We start from the raw sequence: 21,283 nt of genomic DNA, 5'->3' as shown, positions 1-21,283 counted from the left end.
TACTGACTATATTCTTTGTGCTGTACTTTACATCCCCTTGACTATTTTGTAACTACCAATTTGTGCTTAATCCCTTTCACCTTTTTCACCCAGCTTCCCATTCGCCCTCCCATCTAGCAACCATCAGTTTGTTCCCTGTATCTACGTCTGTTTCTGTTTTGTTTGTTAATTTATTTTGTTCTTTAGATTCCACATGTAAGTGAGATAACATGGTATTTATCTGTTTCTGTTTGTCTTATTTCACTTAGCCTAATACCCTCTAGGTCCATGTTATTGCAAGTGGGAAGATTTCATTCTTCTTTATATATGTATACAATATTCCATTGTATCTATCTATCTGTCTGTTTGTCTATCTTTTGAGAGATACTATCTCTCTATCCAGTCATCTATTGATGGGCACTTGGGTTGCTTCAATATTTTGGATATTGTAAAAAGTGCTGCAATGAACATAGGGGTGCATATATATTTTCAAATTAGTGTTTTGGATTTCTTCAGATAAATACCCAGAACTGGAACTGCTAGGCCATAAAGTAGTTGTATTTTTCATTTTTTTGAGGAACCTCCATTTTCCATAGTGGCTACACCAATTTGCAATCCCACCAACAGTGCATGAGGATTCCCTGTGCTCCACATCCTATCCAACACTTGTTTGTTGATTTATTGATGAACTGATGATGGTCATTCTGACAGGTGTAAGGTGGTATCCCATTGTGGTTTCAATTTGCGTTTCTCTGATGACCAGTGATGTTGAGCATCTTTTTATATGTCTATTGGCCATCTGTATGTTCCCTTTGGAGAAATGTCTATTCAGGTCCTCGGCCCATTTTTTAATTGGATTCTTTAGTTTTTTTGGTATTGAGTTGTATGAGTTCTTTATAAATTTTGGATATTAACCCCTTATCAGATGTATCATTGGTGAATATCTTCTCCCATTCAGTAGACTGTCTTCTTGTTTTGTTGGTTTCCTTTGCTGGGCAAAAACTTTTTAGTTTGACATAGTCCCATTTATTTATTTTTTCTTTTGTTTCCCTTGCTCAAGGAAATAGATCAGACAACAATATTACTAAGAGAAATGTCAGAGAGCTTACTGCCTGTTTTCTTCTAGGAGTTGTATGGTAAAAAAAAAAAGATTTACATTTAAATCTTTAATCCATTGAGTTTATTTTGATTGTGTAAGCAAGTGGCCCAGTTTCATTTTTTTGTATGTATTTGTCCTGTTTTCCCAACACCATTTATTGAGTAGACTATATTTATCCTGCTGTATGTTCTTGCCTCCTTTGTCATAGATTAAATGACCATGTAGGCTTGGGTTTATTTCTGGGTTCTCTATTCTGTCACATCGATCTATGTGGCTGTTTGTTTTTATGCCAGAACCATGCTGTTTTTATTACAATAGACTTGTAGTATAGTTTGATATCAGGTAGTGTGATACCTCCAATTTTGTTCTTCTTTTTCAAGATTCCTGTGACTACTTGGAGTCTTTTGTGGTTCAAAATAAATTTTCAAATTATTTCTTCTATTTCTGTGAAAAATGCATTGGCAGTTAACTGGGTTTGTCACATATGGCCTTTATTATTTTGAGGTATGTTCCCTCTATTTCCATTTTGTTGAATGTTTTTATCATAAATGGATGCTAGATTTTGTCAAACACTTTTTTCTGCATCTATTGATATGATCATATGATTTTTATCTTTTGTTTATGTGGTTTATCATGTTAATTGATTTGCAGACATAGAACCAACCTTGCATTCCAGGAATAAATCCCACTTGATCATGGCATATGACCTTTTTTTAATATATTGCTGAAATCGGCTTGCAAATATTTTATTGAGGATTTTTGCATCTAAGTTCATCAGGAATATCTGCCTATAATTTTATCATTTTTTTGGAATGTCTTTGTCTGATTTTGGAATCAGGGTAATGGTGGCCTTGAGACTGGAAGCTTTCCCTCCTCTTGAATTTTTTGGAATAGTTTGAAAAAAATAGGTGTTAATTCTTCTTTGAATGTTTCGTAAAATTCGCCTGTGAAGCCATCCAGTCCAGGACTTTTGTTGGTTGGGAGTTGTTTCATTACTGGTTAGATTCCATTAGTAGTAATCAGTTGGTTCAGATTTCCAGTTTCCTCTTGATTCAGTGTTGGAAGATTGTGTGTTTCTAAGAATTTAAACATTTTCTCCAGATTGTCCAATTTTTGGCATATATTTGTTCATAGTATATTCTTTTAATTCTTTGTATTTCTGTGGTGTCAGCTGCAACTTCTCTTTCATTTCTGATTTTATTTATTTGGGTCCTCTTTTTTTCTTGACGAATGTGGTTAAAGGTTTATCAACTTTGTTCATCTGTTCAAAGAATCAGCTCTTGGTTTCATTGATCTTTTGTATTGTTTTTTTAGACTCTATTTTGTTTATTTCCACTCTGATATTTATTATTTTCTTCCTTCTACTCACTTTGGGCTTTGTTTGCAGTTCTTTTTCTAGTTCCTTTAAGTATAAGGTTAAATTGTTTATTTGAGATTTTTCTTATTTTTTGTATTGCTATGAACTTCCTGCTTAACACTGCGTTCATTGTGTCCCATAGATTTTTAGGTCACTGTGTTTTTATTTTCATTTGTTTCAACAGGTATATTTTGGTTTCTTCCTTGATTTCTTGGTTGACCTATTCATTATTTAGTAGCAGGTTATTTACCTTCCATGTGCTTGTGTGTTTTTCAGGGTTTTTTTTCTTTCTTATAATTGATTTTTAGTTTCATACCATTCTGTTTAGAGAAGACAATAAAATTTCAAATTTTTTAAATGTATTGAGACTTGTTTTGTGGCCTAACATAAGGTAAATTTTGGAAAATGTTCCATGTACACTTGAAAAGAATGTATATTCTGCTGCTTTGGGATGAAATGCTCTAAATACATATATCAATTAAATCCAGCTGGTCTAGTGTGTCATTTAGGGCCACTGTTTCTTTGTTGATTTTCTGTTTGGAAGATCTGTCCATTGGTGTCAATAGGGTATTAATGTCCCCTACTATGATTGTATTACTACTTATCTCTCCCTTTCTCAGTCAATATTTGCTTTATATATTTAGGTGCTCCTATGTTGGGTGCCTAAATGTTTACAAAGTTATATCCTCTGGTTGGATTGATCCCTTTATCATTGTGTAATGTCCTTCTTGTCTCTTACTATAGCCTTTATTTTAAAGTCTATTTTGTCCGATATAAGTATTACTACCTCATCCTTTTTTTCATCTCCATTCATATGAAATATCTTTTTCCATCCCTTTACTTTCAGTCTGTGTGTGGTATGTCTTTTGTGAGTCTCTTGCAGACAGCATATGTATGGGTCTTGTTTTCTTATCCATTCAGCCACCCTATGTTCTTTGATTGAAACATATAATCCATTTACATTAAAGTGATTATTGATTGATACATAGTTACTGACACTTTATTATTCATATTTATGTTCTTTTTTTTTTCCACATTCTTCTTCTTAAAGAAGTTCCTCTAATATTTCTTGTAATATTGGCTTGATGGTGATGAACTCCTTTAGCTTTTTCTTGTCTGGAAAGTTCTGTATCTCTCCTTCAATTTTAAATGATAGCCTTGCTGGGTAGAATAGTCTTGGGTGTAGGTCCTTGCTTTTCATCACTTGGAATATTTCGTACCATTCCTTTCTGGCCTGCGAAGTTTCTGTTGAGAAATCAGCTGACAATCTTATGGGAGCTCCCTTGTAAGTAACTAGTTGCCTTTCTCTTGCTGCTTCCCAAGCTTATGATTTAAACTATTTCTGACTTAAAAAACACTATCAAAATATCTTTTAATATAGTAGGGTATTTAAAGGAAGTTAGAAAACCTGCAGTTTGACACATCTGTAAAGCGTTGTTAGGGGCTAGGGTGTGTATCAGCTATTGGAAATTTGAAGGCAAAGAGGACTTAGAAGTTGAGATAAGTAGTCTCACTTCTAGGAAACATATAAGGCATCAATATCTAGCTATATTCCTATGAAACAAAGGCTTTCACCGTTTTATTTATTTAATAGAACTACATGGGAAATGAATAAAACATTCCAAATAAAACAACTGAAAAATATGTGTAGAAGGCTGTTCCTAAAAGTCATGCATTTCTAAAGAATGGAGGGTTGGGGAGGGTAAGAGTCCTACATATAGGTTTCAAGTAATAATGAAAGTCAGAAGTCTGATCAAAGTGACTCTTTGATGTTTTGAGCTTCTTCTAAATCAATTTAAGGATAGATTTTGTGTTTACAGCATACAAAAATGTTATTTATAACACATGATCCCATCTCTCCCTTGGCTACCTGCAGCAAATTTGACTCCAAACCACCAGGTCCATGGCATGATGGTATGATGGAAGACATGCAGAAAAGTCACTTGGGTATTTTTCTTACGCAGAACAAAAAAGATCTGAAATAATTTAAAGAAAATCAAGTTCATATAAAATCATGCAGTAATTTATCTAATGTTATAAAAATATTGGCAAACTGCAAACTATTTCACATCATAATTTGCTTTGAAAGGACTGCCTTATGGAATGCTCATGGGAGCAGCTGGTTCTCCAAGGGGCAGTTCAAAGGCTCATTAGTATGAAGGAACTTAGGAATGATGCCTCGTCATGGGAGAATCAATGAAAAAGTAAAAATACATTGCAAGCAGACTTGAAAGTCAAGGATATAAAGTGAAGAATATGGCCAATACTTGTTGAAAGAAATGTTATTGGTAGAAAAACAATTCACTTGAATTTTTAAGTATAGGGAAAAGCAGGGAATCTGAATCCTTATGACTGAAATTATTCTACATCGTTCTCTAACACATCCTACCAATTTACACAAGGTTTTAAGCAAATTGAAAGAGGACTTGCAAAGAATCAAAAGTTAGCAAATTATTATTAAAGAAAAATAAAGAGGGAAAACTTGAAGAGCTCACTGGGGAAATATAGAGAAAAAAAGTAAAATGAGAAAGGCAATGAAGGCACCACTCAGACTGAATGTACCCAATGGTTTGCAGAAACTCTACAAACAAACAAAAGAACAGAATAGAAAAGATTTGGGGGAAGCTTTTTCTTTTTCAAAAAATATTCAAAAGCAGAATTAAATGTTCAAAAAACACTCAAAATTCAGAAGACCAGTGGTGAGTTAGACTTCAAATACAGCACTAAACAAAGCAGCAGAAACAAAAACAAAAGTATTTGTAGGAGTATTTCAGAAGTGTGGTTTAAGGAAGGACATTGAGGCTGCAACAGTTTTCTACAGAAGCTAGAACTAAGAACATGCAAAGCAGGAACAATGAAGCCAACATGAATTTGCTTAAGCACATGGAAGGAGGCAGCATGATGCAACAGAAAAATGCATAAAACAGAAACTAGGGCCCTAGTCCCAGTCAGCAGGAGCATTATTTTGGGTGAGTCACTTAACTTCTTGGCTTCAATGTATTTTCAGACAGAGGGCTTTAGACTTTAATGCCTCAATAGCTGTTAACCCTGGCTGCATATTGCAATATCTAAGAAGCTTTTTAAAAGTAGCCACCCTTGGTCTCTACTCTAGACCATCTGGCACCAAATCTCTGGGGATGGGGCCCAGGCTTTTTGCTTTCTAATGCAATTAAGTCTACTGGACCATGAGGGTTGAAAACCACTGGACTACAGCAGGGGTTCTCAAAGTGTGGACCTTGGACCAACAGTAATTACATCACCTTAGCACTTGCTGGAAATACAAGTTCTGAGCTCCACCTAAGACCTACTGAATCAGAAACTCTGTGTTTTTAAGAAGCTCTCCATGGGATTCTAGTGCATGCTAAAGTTTAAGAACCACTGGACTGATTCTATGTTCCCTAAAGTCCTTTTCAATTCTAACATTATGTGTGGGCTAAAGCATGTTGAGATTTGCTACAAGAAATGTAGTGAGAGAGAAGAGAGAACACACTTGTCCGTCTTAGGTCCAGGGCTGATTCCAAATAACTAAGACCCACATACCACAAAGATACAATAAATATCCAGCTTTTCTACTCTGGAAACAAAGGTGCATGACTTTCTCCTCTTCTTGTGGACCCTACTCCGTGGCACTTGTTTCTCCCAGGGCCAAGTCACCTAAATTCAGGGTTGATCTTCAGGCAGAGAGGGGACCCAGTAAGCATGGACTTCAAGGGCAGCTGGAGGTAGTTTTGCTATTACCAGAATTACTGATATCCCAGGGGTCACTTAACAGTCTAGTATAAGTTTATGAAATTCAAAGCATTTATCCTCTTAAAGCAATATGGATGACACAGTGTTCTGATATGAAGAACCAAAGGTAAAATGTTCTCTGCTCTTTGTTTTCTAAACTTGCTTCACAAAACAACTACCATCAATCTACATAAAGATGCAGCTTTGTAGTGTATGTGACAGTTACATGCTTATCTTAAACAGGTGGTATATATTTGAGGACACCTTTTGGAGTTTACAAGAGACTGAAAAATAAGCGTGTTCTATTTGTTCTCTAAAATTACTGATAAGAAAAGGTAAAAGATAATAGTAGGTCTGCCAGAGGAGGAGAGATAACCAAAGTTATCAGATAACTGAACTCATAACAGTTTATTGCTTTCATTGAAACATCAAACATTTACTAAATATGGTGACTACATACTCACAGTATCTAACAGCTCGATGAATTTGGAGAAGTAGTAAAGCCAACAAGTGCGTGCCATCTGCAGAAACCACGTGGATATGAATATATTTATTTTTTTACATGAAAGAAAAAAATTTTTTTTTAATTTTGGCAAAATACACATAACATAAAATTTACCATCTTAACTATTTTTAAGTGTTCAGTTCAGTGGCATTAAGTACATTCAGATTGTTGTGCAACCATCACTACCATCCATCAATAGAACCCTTTAATCTTGCAAAACTGAGACTCTACCTATTGAACAACTCCCCATCATCCTTTCCCCCTAGCTACTCACAACTACCATTTTACTTTCTGCCTCTGAACGAAGACTACTTATATAATAATAGAATCATACAGTATTTGTCCTTTAGTGCCTGAATTATTTCATTTAGCATAATATCCTCAAGTCTCATCCATGTTATAGCATGTGTCAGAATTTCCTTCTTTGTTAAGGCTGAATAATATTCATCATATGGATATACCACATTCTGTTTAAAAATTCATTCATCAGTGGACACTTGGGTTATCTCCACTTTTTGGCTATTGTGAATAATGCTGTTTCATATAAATATGGGTATATAAATATCTTAGAGTCCCTGCTTTCAATTCCTTTAGGTATATACTCTGAAGTGGAATTGCTAAATCATATAGTAATTCTATTTTTAATTTTTTAAGGTAGCAGATATGAATTTATCTTTAAATCCAAGAAATTAAAAAAGAAAAATTTTCATTTTACAGAAAACCATATGCCTGACTTTCTTTGATTCTTTCCAGTAGTGTTTAGCTTTTTTTCCCTTAATACTTATATTCTAATAATTGAGTCATTTACTCATTCTGAGTTTACATAAAGTGTTACAAATAGAATCCAAATAATTTTAACACTGATTTTGAATTACAAGTTTTTACAAAGAGAAACTTACCCTCAATGCTGTAGGTGACCTGGAATAGTCGACAATTTCACATCGAAATGAATAGCCTGTACCCCAGCCAGACATCACAAACTGTAAGACAAGGCATGAATATTAAAGAAGGAAGCACTTGCTCAACAGCTAAAACAAAGGTAGTTTTGCTTTTTGTTTATTTATTTATTTATTTATTTATTTATTGGGGAACAGCCATGATCATTGGTTACACATTGCTTTCATGCTACAATGGCATAGTTGACTCTTTAAGGGAGGGCGTAGCTCACAGTGGCCAATGCGGGGATTGAACCAGCAACCTTGGAGTTATCAGCACCACACACTAACCAACTGAGCTAACTGGTCACCCCCAACAAAGGTAGCTTTGATTGTCTCTTCATTATGTTCTCAGCTGAGTCAGCAATCAATGCAAAGGGAAAGGCAGGCTAGAACAATTACAAACTAGGAATTCACTTGATATCAAAGCAACAAGAATTTTTAAAATTGTAAACACATATTATTTACATAAACTATATCTGGACGAAGATGTCCATTCATTCTAATATAGTGGAAAACAAAATGCTGGGAGTGCTTTGCTTAAACAGCAAAACTGGTAGGTATATGCTAGTATATGTACATATAGGTCTATCAATATATGCCTGTGCATATGTTTATATACTCTAAAGGGAATAACTGGATCTGAAGTCAGTCTTTTCTGGTGATTCTCAATCTTTCAAATTCGTCAAATAAATGGGCAAACCAAAATTCCTCAAGTTACTCATAAGATGGTTGTGACGACTGGCTTTTTCCTGTCCTTGGCTAGGGGGTGTAATGTGAAGTGGTAATCCACGGCTCTGAAAACCAAGGTTGGCCAAATGTAAGACTCAGGTATTCGTTTTGCTTTGGGTTCACATGACAAGTAAGAAAGGAAAATCTCAACAACAAGGGTGCAATCTAGCAAGCCTTAATTCCAAAACACCCACGACTAACAGAAGAAAAAGCCTATTGTTGGCAAGTCTGAACTGTAATTCAAAGATTATATTGACATTCTCTCAGTATGATGGTGGGAAGGTCTTCCTTTAAAACAGTATCTAAAAACGAAAAACTAAAGGCTATAAGTTTAAATTAATGCCTATATTAAATGTTTGGCTTAATTTAGAGTTCTGATAATGTGATTAGTTCTTCTCTCCTCCGACATCCTATTCTCACAAGTGCCAACATTTCTCTATAATGTCTTCTTTCTCGGTATATGGTTACATCATTTTCTGCCACTGAAGTACATTTTAAATTCCTATTTTTAATTACCACTAAAGCTAAAATGACAACTTTATGATAAATTAACTTCTAAAAGCAAAGGTTTATGAGGCATTATCAGATGATATTTTAATGGTGAAAAGAAAAGAAACAGAGAATAAAAAAAACTTTCTAGATTGTGGAATTTTAAAACACCATCCTTATCAGAGGGGCATTAGACTTATTGGGGTGATCGCTCTGTTAGGTATATAAATGTCTAATCACTATGTTGTACACCTGAAACTGATATAATATTGCATGTCAACTGCAACTGAAAAATAAATTTAAAAAAATTAAAAGTAAATAAATAAAAACACAACATCTTTCTCTGAAACAAGCTCCTGGCTTGATTCATAAGATAACAATCACACTGTTAACCTGGTAAGATATGAAATCTTGAAAATTAAAATTTGGAAAATATAAGACATATTTCATGGGTGAGAAAAATCTTACAAGAACAAGTCAATAAATTTTCTCTAAGGAACTAGGGAATATATGGTACAGCAATGACTATTTCTGCTCCACAAAATCCTGATCTGTCAATGAGCCTCCTCATATTCTCTTGAGCTCAGACTTAACTTCTGACTGATGCAAGTAACAGTCTAAGTCCATTTACTTAAACTGGGAGGACTGATTCTCCACTTTTCCCTACCCCCAAACAAGCACTGCACTGAATGGGAGAAACTGTGTAACTTGGCCTCTGTGGGGTGAGTCTTCACTGCTCTCTCTTCATTAGTGTCTGACTGGTGCCAAATAACCAGGACATTCAAACCATCACTATAAAATAAGGCATGTGGGTTGCTTTAGTCTAATGTACGTCGGCTTCAGCTTGTTCTATTTGCCCTAAGATCCCTAGTGGAGGTGTTCACTCTGTAGCCCAAACGCAGTGTGCTCCACCCAGTAAACCAGATGTTCAGATGTGTTCTGAGATACATACTGCTCAGTTGTCAAAAGTCTTTGTTTAAACAGAGAGAGGAACTTAATACTTAATTCTTTCCTGATACTACATTTAAGAACATTCTAAAAGTCTGTGGAACTTTTGACATATATATCTATATTTCAAGCTATCAAGAAGAAAAAGTAATAATTTAAATTTAGCAGGTAATAAACCCCAAAATGGTCATATAACTCTAGTATTAGAGGCTAATGGGAGATAGAAACTTTCAGATTCAGATATTTTCAAATCTTCTTTTATGCTGTAATTGCTATACTAGGAATCAAAACTTACTGGTTATAACTGAATTACATCCTAAGAAATATATTTGAAGACATCACACTCAATGACACAATCAGACGCAGAGCATAAAGGGAACTGAGAGACAATTTGGTTCAATCCTGAATCTGTAAAATGTGAGAACTGAGGCCCAGAGAGGTTAAATGACTTGCTCAAAACCAGGGAGCTGGTTAGTAGCATAACTGGGACTAACCAGCCCTTGGTCTGTAGGCTTCCAGGTCTGGTCTTAACTCTGTCCTATAGTCGGCCATATCCTATCTCTATTAACATGCTAACAGCATGAATTTTCTCTGCTCCCCATCCCCACCGTCACCCACCCCCATTACTCTTTCCCTTTCAGTTATTCATGCTCCATAAAGGACAGTACGGCGGCCTTTGAGTTAATTTTGGAAATAAAGTAAAAGAAATGGAAGGCAGGAAAGTAAGTCCAGACTTCAGGGAGGCCTGTGAGAAATGAGGCCAGGGTAGATTTCGGGTGACCGAATCAGGTGGATGCACAGAATGAATCAGGTTGGCAGGATACATGTGCAGAGGCCACGGTGTCAAGACAGGCCAGAGGGATCTTGCTGGACTCTCATGAGCCCCAGTGTGAGGAAGCCCAGACTGTGTCGCAGAGGAAGAAAATCAGGAGCTGAGGCAGACAAAGCCAGCCAGTACTGAGAAAGAAGCAAGTAAGCTCAGAAAAGCAGTTAAGTGAAGGTGGCTGAGGCAAGTCAGCGGGAGAGGGAGAGAAGAGAATCCATGAGTCTCTTTTGGGTCCTGAAAGATCATCTCTCTTACTGATAATTTAGGGATAGGCTCCCTCACCTGCTACTTTGTGTGAGTCTAAGTTCTCTATTTCCCCAAAGCTCAGCTAAACCAAACCCAAACAATGCACCACATTATAGCTCATCAGAGCACATAAAAACCAAAGGTTCCTACCATGATGACGATAAGTCATTAGAGTCAGGATGAGCTCTGATGTCAGACAGACCTGGGTTTAAGTATCAGTTCTCCACTTACCAGCTGTGCTACTTTGAGTAAGTTACTTAATTTCTCCAAGTATGAGTTTCCTGAAAACTAAGGAAATGATTCATGCAGTCATCTATTAAGGCTAACTATTGCATGTCCCTGGACTTGATTTTTCTCACTACCTGTGAGTAGACTTTACTGAGATAGTTCAATGTCTGGTCCATACATAACAATTTTTGGCAAATCCCTGCTCTAGTGAGCTAAGTTTCTAAACTTCTTTAAATCTCAAAGAGTTTTACAATCATAACAAGACACAATGACAGATAAACAGGAAGACTCAGGCAAAATTCTCCCATTAGGAATACTGAAGACACTTGCCTCATAACACATATACACAGAAAAGAGTACTATGAAAAAATTGTACGTTATCATCGTTTTCTTGAGGTCAAAGGGCTTTCGATTCTCCATGAGCTTTGGTCCCAGAGAAGTGACAAAATAGACATAGAGTCCCAGGATGATGGTTTGTGGTAGAGGCGAGGACATGAGGAGCCAGTCTTCAACTCTTGGATCTAAGACAAAAACAAGATGTCAGTGCACATCCACTTAAGCAAAAGATAACTGACAGCAATGAGCCCTTCTTTACGTGAGCACCTAGGCCTTAACGTTGACAACGGACTATTTGGGCAAGGATCACTACTATCTTCAGGAAGGGGAAATCACCAGAGATAGTGACGGGGCTAGAAACAGTGAGCCTGTTAGCACCCTAGGCCTCAAAGGGCAAGGAGAGTAGTGGTTACAGAACCCAGGGGAGTCCTGTGGAGAAGCCCTCTGGAGAGGAGCTGTGACCTCTGTGGAGAGATTCGGCCAGCACAAAGCAATTCTGCAAGTAAGGGGCCAGGGGAACAGCCACCCCAACGCCACCCTCCTCTCTCTCTCCCTCATTTCCTGGGGCTCTCCACTGGCTGAAGCCAACCAGAAACCAGAGGGCAGAGGAGCAAGCCCACAGGTATAGTCCACACTGGTCATTGTCCAGGGCCCAGCACAACAGGCAGAATGGAGCCGGAAGACCAGAAAACATCCAGCAAGGTCCCACCATCCATCTATAACCACTAGGAGAATTTTAGAGTTTCTCCATCCAAACATTCTTTTACATAAGAAAATGTTTGTTTTCTGTTTCTTAACTTTCTTCTTTCCCCAACAAAACTGGGACATTTCCATATATCCTGTATCAAGAATGGAAAGCGACCTTAGTATCACCTAAGAATCTAATGTGTGTGTTCTAGGTATCCAAAATGTGGGCTAGTCAACCTGATATTTTGAGCAAAAAAAAAAAAAAAGTATTAGCCTCTCAACATGTAAAATGAAATGCACCCAGTCACTGCTAGTTCTAGGAGAGTTCGATGAATTAAAAATTGGAACTCAAGATGAAAACATGTGATTAATTCTAAATTCATCTTAAGTAGCTCAGGGGTAATTTTACTAAGTTGACTCATGAAGCCAGGGTATTATAAAGGAAAATAAGAATGGACAAAGTTCCAGGTGCAAGACTCAAAATTCAGTCTTGATTAACCTTCGGTTGCTAAATGCCATCACTTTCATCAAATGTAAAAGAGAGACGAGAGAATACAGCCCTTGCTCATTTAAACTGCTGATGATATAGCCAATTACTGAAAAAACTATGACTACCGTTCAAGTCTGACTTCCTCCCCAATGTAAAAATTTCTCCAATAGACTCCATGATGGATGCCTCAACTGGCCTCAATTTTATTGCTGGAGAACACACTCCTATTAGACACTCGAATGTTCTAGAGCATGGCTTTAGCTATTAAAGATAATGTGTCCTGTATTCAAGTGGGCTTTCTTCAAAAATACCAACAGTATGGATGAGTTGTATTTTTTTTTCTTTTTCTTTATAAGCAATTTTAAATGTTTCTGTTAACAGACATCATTTGTATGGTTGAAAATCAGGGTTTTTAAAAAGTATCAGTAAAGGAATTCCTGAATTAGAGATATATTTCATTTCACTCTTTCATTGACTCAGCAGGGGGGGAGGAAATCAAATGACATCATCTTTCCACTGGTGGCAGCAGAAACAAAACAAACCAGGAAAAGCATGCTGGGCTGGCTCAGGGAGCAGAAGAAAATAATTTTAAAATAAATAACTATTTCCTGTCATTTAACATTTTAAGCACCCACCTTTTCTTTCTTTTTTTTTTTTTTTAATCCTGTGTGTGACTTTCAAGTCCTATCGATTAAAAAAAAAATCATTACATCCTCTGGGGAAAGCCAGTTAATTTGATTTCTTGTTATTTTAAAGTGAATAATAAAACAAAACAGTAAGTTTTTTAACCCTATTACAGCAAAGCTCTGGAGTCAGCTGGTTTGGGTTTTGATCCTGGCTTTCCTACTGGCTCCTTATGTGACCTAGGGGCGTTGACCTAACTTATCTTTGTTTTTTCTTCATCTGTGAATTGGGTGTAAAACAGCATATATCCCCTAGAGGATTTAACTGAGCTCTTGTATGAAAAGAGCCCAGCACAGCCTAAATGCTGAGCAAGTGTTGCTATTGTTACAGCAGATCTCAATCTTGTCAGCATAGCAGCATCGCCTTGGGAGTATTTAAAAATCAAATGACCCTGATCCAACGGAATCAGAATCCTAGGGTATGGGCCCCAGGCATCCATATTTCGATAAACCAGTGATTACGATGAACTGTCAGAGTTGAGAACCAGGGTTTCTGTGAGCTTCTTTCTCCTACATTCAGGGCCTCAGAGTCCCTCACTAGGTGCTCTGCTGTAGTCTTTTGTGTGGTTTCCCTGCCTCCTGACCCAATCTGCTACATCTAGTCTTCTACACAACTGCCAAATTCACTACCTTAGAGTACAGCTCTGCTCAGACTACTCTTCTGTTTAAGTTAGCTCTCCCTACTGAGCAGATAAAATCCAAAGTCTTTAATAGTATGTTCATGACTCCAACGACTGTTCGTTTTTCCTGCCTGCCTTCTCTCTCAGCAACAGTTACACCTTTCTGAATGGGGAGCCCACTTCCATGTGAGGCAGTGGGCTCCCCATGATGAGATGTTTACAAGTCAGGTTTAGAATGGTGACTTGATGGGGGGAAGGGAGCAGGAGAGGAGTGTTGTAGAGTGGACTGCTTGACAACATTTAAAATTAATCCTGACTTAGTCTGTGATTACACAAATTACAAAAGGTTCAGGGGTGAGGTGAGCTCTGTTTTCTCCAGAGACAAAAGGCTGAAGATATATTTTCTGTCTGGCATCAGAGTTGGGTTTAAGTGTCATGAGTAGAGCCGGGGTGAAAGCACAGTGTGGGAAGGCAGGCTGTCTGAGAGTCCATAGCCCAGTGATTACCAACGTCCTGACTTATTACTACCCGGATCATTCTTTTCTAAGAGTGTTCCAGAGAAAGAGAATACAGAGGAAGAAGTGCAAATGCCACATATGTTGAATATTAATGAACTTGTCCATCAACTACTGGTAAGGGAGTGTTCTCTTCTTAAGTAGCATGTACTAGCTCAAAGAGTACACCCTCTAACATTCCAAGCACCAAGAAGGTGAAAAAGCTGGACAGAAAAGCAAACGTATACTTTGTAAAGCGCCAAAGGTTCTGAATGGCAACACTCACTCAGACTCCATCTTCTTGCAAAGAGATCACAACTAAGTTTGACAAATCATTACTATCCAATAACAAGGAAAGTTGCTTTAAAACATTAAACATATTATAGTATTATTTCAAAGTTGGACATTTCATATCTAAGAATCATAATAAATACTTTTACAGCTTAAATAATAATGAAACCAGTTTTAAATTCTGGAGCTGTGGAATTTTCCACATGAAATAACTATGCAGGGCCACCACTTCTTTAGCAATCAGAAAACCAATGAATATCAGTGAGTTTCCCAAAGGCTACTCAGGATTAGGGCCAAAGCCAAGAATACACTTGAAATTCTTGGCCCTTGATCAAGGACTCAGATCTTCCCAGGGAAAGCAAAGTAAAACTGAACTAAGACAGTGAGAAATGATTCCTAATGGCCTTCAGAAATCAATACCACACAAAGCAGAAGCAAAACCCTCTCCTCTTCTACCTGAAAGTGTTCTTATAAAGATGTAAATCTCAACCCAAAACTTTTTAAACTTTTTAGAGCCCAATGAGAGAAAAAAATGTGAAAAAATTTTTTAAAGAGTGATACACTATATTAAGAGTATTTAAGGTGAAAATACTCTGTCCATCACTTGTAACCACCACCACCCTCACTTGCATCGAGACGCTTCCCAAATGACAGAGCACTTTCATGCATATTATCTGGTAGCAGGTAGGTACCATTCTCCTCTCTGTTTTGCTAACAAAGAAACTGAAGCTCAAACAATAAAACATTTGTTCAAGATCACCTAGCTAGTCCACAGTACTGTCAGAACTTAAATTTAGGTCTTCTCATTACACTTTCCATACCTTCCATCCCCTTCAGTAGCTCTGCCTGCCTCTTCCTCTCATCTTCACTGCACTGTTTACACTGTTTCCTGGGCTCTCCTTGTCTCTCCTTAACCACCCCCAGCCCTTGGTCATTCCTTTTTCTGGCCTAATATTATTCAGATTTTAAATGCAAGTACTTCTAATAAAAAGTAAAGAGCTGATCCATGGATAAAAGAAGTGCAATTCAGAAGTAATTCATTTTTAAATATTTTATACTTCTAACACTATGTAGAGATTCACCATCATCTAAATTGATTTGGCTCTTGAGCTCGCATATTGATTATGTGAATCTCTTGGGCTCCTGCATTTGGAACAGTGAATAGCAAGAGTTAGATAACAAGGGTTCTATTCTTCCAAACAGGTCTATTTCAAAAGCTGTACCCAAATCTACTTGATTCCCAAGTTCAAATCTTGGGAGCTCAGGTAGCAAGGTACACCTCTACTTTGAAAAGCCATTAAAATATTGTATGTTAAAAAATAAATAAATAAAAACAATTAGAAGAAAACAAAAAAATTTTTTTTAAAAATTAGTTAAATTAAGTACTAAACTATGAGAACAAACTTCGATAAGCCTTCAGAGAAGAATGACTTCTAAAGAAACCTATATGTTCTCTGCATCATTACATAAGTTGAAAAAACTAAAAAAGAAGAAGAAGGAGGAAGAAAAGGAGAAGAATAATAAGAAATAGAAATAGTCACTCTCCATCCCCTACCAGAGAGTGAAGCTTCTCTATTTATGAGATCTTTTTTAGATCCTTGGCATTCTTCAGGGATAAAACTATTATAAATAGTGAAATAAAATTGGTCTCTAGCAGATTACTGAAAATGAAAGCAACCATGAAACAGTGTATCTTTGCTGAAATCAGTGTAAATTGGAATATAATTCCAATTGTGGTAGATGCCAAGAGGTGGCACTTTTTCCTCCTGAATTTGGTGAATATTCGGTTTCTGGCTGATATGTAAGAACTGATCTAAAATGGTGATAGTGGTGAATATGTGCCAAATAATAAATTGTGAAATACCAAAATACTAAACCTAATCAGAAAACAAAGGTTCTAGGTTTTTTTCTGCCAGAAACTAACCATGATGTTGGCAAGGTCACATCTCTGGGCATCACATATTTGGTGACTTAAAAAAACCTGGATTGACATAGATAAGAAAATAGAAGTTACTAATAATCCTACCACACAGAAATAACCACAAATCCTCACAAAAGAAATAGATGTGGTGTTTTGTAACCTGCTTTCATTTAATGTATTTTAAACTTCTTACTGTGGTATTAATTGTTCTTCTATAACATTGTTTGTTTGTTTTTTTAATGGGCAAGGGGAGAAGGCAAGCATTTCAGGATTATTCATGGGTTACCTCTGTCATTGTAAGTATCTGCAGTGAAACCCTGGAAACTTCCTCTTCACTAACTAGTAATAAAAAACAACGTTTGGGGTGCCTGTGAGGGAGTGTTAAGTTGCACAGTCTCTCATGCTGTTTCAATGAAACCCTATTAAATTGGGAATCTGACATAAAAAGAAAGGATAAGACTCAATTAGGAAATTTGGTTACTTACCAGCATCTTTGATCCAATTATCATAAAAACGCACGGTTCTCGATGTAAGATCACTGAAGGCCATTTTCCACAGGATTTACTGGCTCCTCAATGGGTTCTTCAGTAAAACAAAACAGAATGCATTTATGATCTATGAATACAAACAAAGCCAAGTTTCTAGCAATTCAATATTAAGAATGCTAAAAATTTAATAGGAATAACTGGCAAAAAAACAAGCTGCTACTGAGGTTAAGTGCATTAGTGAGCCATATTAAACCCTGATGCAGCTGCAAACATTTAAGATTTTTCATCATTGTAAGAACAATGCTTACTTTGCTAAAAAGGGCTGATATTCTGTACAAGATACAAAACAAGTAAATGATTCTAAGAACTTTTATGGAAGCGTCTCCCTTTTATGTGACAATGTAGATCAGGAATGGACTGTATGTACCGCTTTGAAAATTAAAATCCCAGGATAACAAAGTCGAGAAGATACATAAACTTTCAGAGAAGTCGCTCTGATCCAGACCTATAGCTGAATGTCAGGCATAATAAGGTCTTCTACATGCAAGTTTTTAAAATTTATGTGGAACAGAGGTAGAAAGAGGGAAGGAAAAAAGATTCACAAAGCCCAGCAGAAGCTGCCTAGCTTATCTGAACAGTCAGACAAGAATAGTTGGGGAAAGAAGTCTTCCGAAAAAGACCAGTACAGCAAAACTACCTGTATTATGGAGTAAAAGGTATTCTAAATCTTCAAAATTAAAACAGTGTGACACTGGCACATGAAGAAGCAAACCAATGAAATAGAACAGAATGTCCAGAAATATACCAAATACATTTGGGAATTTAGAACTGTATTTCATAAATTCTAAGACATACACTTCCCCACATTTTAACATCTCTGAAGTCAGCACACACCTTACAAATGGATGGTATATCATAAAATGAATAGTATATTTGATTCCAAATCATATAGTGAGAAAATGAAAAAGTTCTAGAGATAGATGGTGGTGATGGTTGCACAACAATGCAAATGTACTTAATGCCACTGAACTTTACACTTAAAAATTATTAAAATGGTACATTTTATGTTATGTATATTTTACCACAATAAAAAAAATCCTCTAGGTCTAAAGGTCTAAAAGAGGAAAAATCAGACTTCCTCCTAGCATTATAAAATAAAGCTATATATATATATATATATATATATATATATGTGTGTGTGTGTGTGTGTGTGTGTGTGTATATGTGTGTGTGTATATATATGTACCATGGGTGCCAAAAAAATGTATACAAGTGGACACTTTGGTCAACATTGCTCAAGCAGTAGTTTGCCATAATCAGAAGTGTCTGGATGCTGATGGTAACCACTTTGAGCACCTCTTGTAATTGCAAAAGTCAGACGTGACTTGCATTCATCTTTTGTTATCAGTATATATTATTACAATTTTAATAGCTTCTTCCTTTCTTAAAATGTGTATACAATTTTTTGGCTATATAATATTATACATATATATATATATATGGTATTATAAATACCATATATATATACATATATGGTATTGATAAAGGTGGCACCTCAAACCAGTGGGCACTAAATTACCAGCAGTTATTTAATAAACAGTGTGGTACAACTGGGTAGCCTTCTGAAAAAAAAAAAAAGTTGGATCCAAACATTATACTATAAACCAAGACCAACTTCAAGTAGATCAAAGGGTTAAGTAAGAAAAATAGTCACAGGATGACAAACAGGAGAACACTTATATAACCATGGAATGGGAAAAACCTTCCTAACTTTGATTTAAGATCCATTAGAGATAAGAAAAGACTAACAAATTTAACCATGTGGAAATCAAGAAGAAAAATAAACAGCCAAATGACCAATAAGAAAAAATATGTTCAATTTATATCACAGACAATTGCTTCTCTCCCCAATATAGAGTGCCTAGAAATTGATAAGATTTATATGGCAAGAAAGCAATGGGAAAATTTCACAGAAAAAGAAACACAAATGGCTCTTAAAACATACGAAAAGTTGTTTAACTTTAATCATAGAAAGAAATCTACAATATTTTATTGCATTGGATGGGCCAAAGTCCAAACATTTTTATCAGTCAGATGGGCTGAAATCCAAAAATGTGTTAACTCTGTTGGCAAGACTGTGGGAAACTCATTCATTGCAGGTGGGGGCGCAAATTAGTATAACCTTTAGTGAGGGCAATTTGGCATTATCAGTAAAAATTATAAATGCATATTTTATTTTTAACCCAGTAATGCTACTTCTGGAAACTTACCCTATAGACGTATACGCACATATGCAGACGGACATATATTCAAGGTATTCATTGCATCCGTAAGAGCAAAAGACTGGAAACAAGCCAAATGTCCATTAAAAGGGGACTGGTTAATAAATGATAATACATCTAACGTCATGAAATAGTATGTCATTGTAAATATTAATAAGAATCAGGAAGCTCTGTGTGTACCAATATGGAAAGTTACCCAAGATAAATCTACCTGAAAAAAAGCAACAGAAGGTACAGAATTTTAAAATAACTACCTTTTATAAGAAAAAAGGAGTAAGAATATAAATTTGCATATAGTTATATTAGCATAAAAGGAACCCTGAAAAGATATCCATCGGAAAGGGAATAGCGTCCCAACTGGGCCGAAGGGGTGGACGGAAGGCCTAAAGTAGTTTTTGATTTATGTGAATACACTACCAATTCAAAAGTTAAGAAATAAAGTATTTTAAAGGAAGAAATAATAGAATCAGCTGCACGTTTGCTAGGACAATTCTTATTTAAATACCCACACACAAGTACACATACACACAAGAGAGATTGTTTTCTTAATTCCTCAAGGGTCTGCCCCCCCCCCCAGAGGATCTCTTCAAGTCCAGGAAGATATCTCAGCATGGCCTCTGCTTTGGTACATCCTGTGTCCTCAAGCTGAGTTCACACTCAGGATTGGCTGTGGTGATGCCAGGATCTTGCCAGAGTCGGGCTGGACTCTTGTTTTCCTATGGATCATTTCCATAGTGAAGGTGTGACGTGGGTAGGAGTGCGGCTCTGGGGTCACAAAGACCCTGGTTTGAATCCCACCAAATAATAGCTGTGTGACACTGGGCAAAATTAAAGCTCAGTTTCCTAATCTGTAAAATGGGAATTCTACAATTTACCAACATAAAATAAACGAACTCATAGTGTTGTTTTGAGGACAGAATCTGAAAAAGAATGAACATTCAATCAAAGGCAGACATTATCATTTGTAAAGACAAACTATCAATTTAATTGGAAAACATCTGGCCAAACTTATTATCTTGTAAGGCTGAGTGGCAGTTTATAAAGCAAATTTGGAGAAAACTCTACTACTTTCATTTTAATAGCTGGTGTGTCACAGATTGCACATGATTCCTCCCTTGTTGTTTTCCAGTTGTTTAGATGTGAGTATTTTAGACCATGCTAATGGCTTTTCCCCTCACCTTAACTACTGGTGTAACAGACCTCAGGCCATTATTTTCATAATTAAATTGCCAAAATAATGCTGTTTCAATTATTCAAAATCAGAGTGAAAGATTCTAATTCTATATGGCATATGGTTGAATTACATTTCAAAGTATTATTCTGTTTTCTGTGCAATTCCTGCTTCCTCATTTTTTCACGCATGCCACCATTTTCTTCTCCCAAACCCTTACTGAGGCCCAAAGACTCAAAGAAACCACACTCTAATGCAGGTCAGAAATAGTCAGGGCAGCAAACAAAACTAGGTTCTCTAACCCCAAAGACTACACAAGGCTGAGATGGAGGAAGAGGGCAGGTGATCTGAGGAGCAACTGCACTAGAGGGGAAGGAGTAGCAGAAACAGACATCTTCCAAGCAGGTGAGAGATGGAGGACTGAGAAGGTAGGGAAGGAATCCGTTAGCCCAAGCTTTCTGGAGTGAAGACTCTCTCATTGATCCGTGGCTTGTGATAACCTGCCATCCAACAGTTCTTAACACTGTGGTTCCAGCAGAAGAGAACGAACAGCCATAATTGTGCAGGGATAGGGAATGAAAGGAAAACATGATCCCTTTACCTTACTGAAACTGAACATAAACTGCTGAGAATTTCCTTCTAAGCTGAGACAATGATGGACTGGAGGCCAACATTACACTATAGGGACTGTTCTAGAAAAGTAACAACTGAATTTGAGGCAACCTGGGCTGTTCCACAAACATAGTG

The 21,283-nt window shown here is 36.6% G+C and overlaps 1 protein-coding gene across 3 annotated transcripts in view; it reads right to left on the bottom strand.

Moving 5' to 3' along the window:
- The window catches only part of ELOVL7 (ELOVL fatty acid elongase 7), an 88,990-nt gene that overhangs the window by 14,121 nt on the left and 53,586 nt on the right, over positions 1-21,283 (bottom strand). The window contains exons 2-7 of one of the 3 annotated variants that reach the window (XM_019661546.1): positions 19,354-19,426; positions 17,081-17,177; positions 11,404-11,594; positions 7,569-7,649; positions 6,629-6,685; positions 4,306-4,411 (exon numbers count right to left, since the gene is read on the bottom strand). In XM_019661546.1, the coding sequence (XP_019517091.1) occupies positions 4,306-4,411; positions 6,629-6,685; positions 7,569-7,649; positions 11,404-11,594; positions 17,081-17,144 (499 nt within the window). In that variant the 5' untranslated portion in view covers positions 17,145-17,177; positions 19,354-19,426. Of the gene's footprint in view, positions 1-4,305; positions 4,412-6,628; positions 6,686-7,568; positions 7,650-11,403; positions 11,595-17,080; positions 17,178-19,353; positions 19,427-21,283 lie in introns of those variants that run through there. The other 2 variants (XM_019661545.1, XM_019661547.1) reach the window with 2 other exon arrangements.

This window comes from Hipposideros armiger, unplaced genomic scaffold (genome assembly GCF_001890085.2).
Source record: "Hipposideros armiger isolate ML-2016 unplaced genomic scaffold, ASM189008v1 scaffold_352, whole genome shotgun sequence".
Classification (NCBI taxonomy): Eukaryota; Metazoa; Chordata; class Mammalia; order Chiroptera; family Hipposideridae; genus Hipposideros; species Hipposideros armiger.
This window is presented reverse-complemented; position numbering and strand designations above follow the sequence as displayed.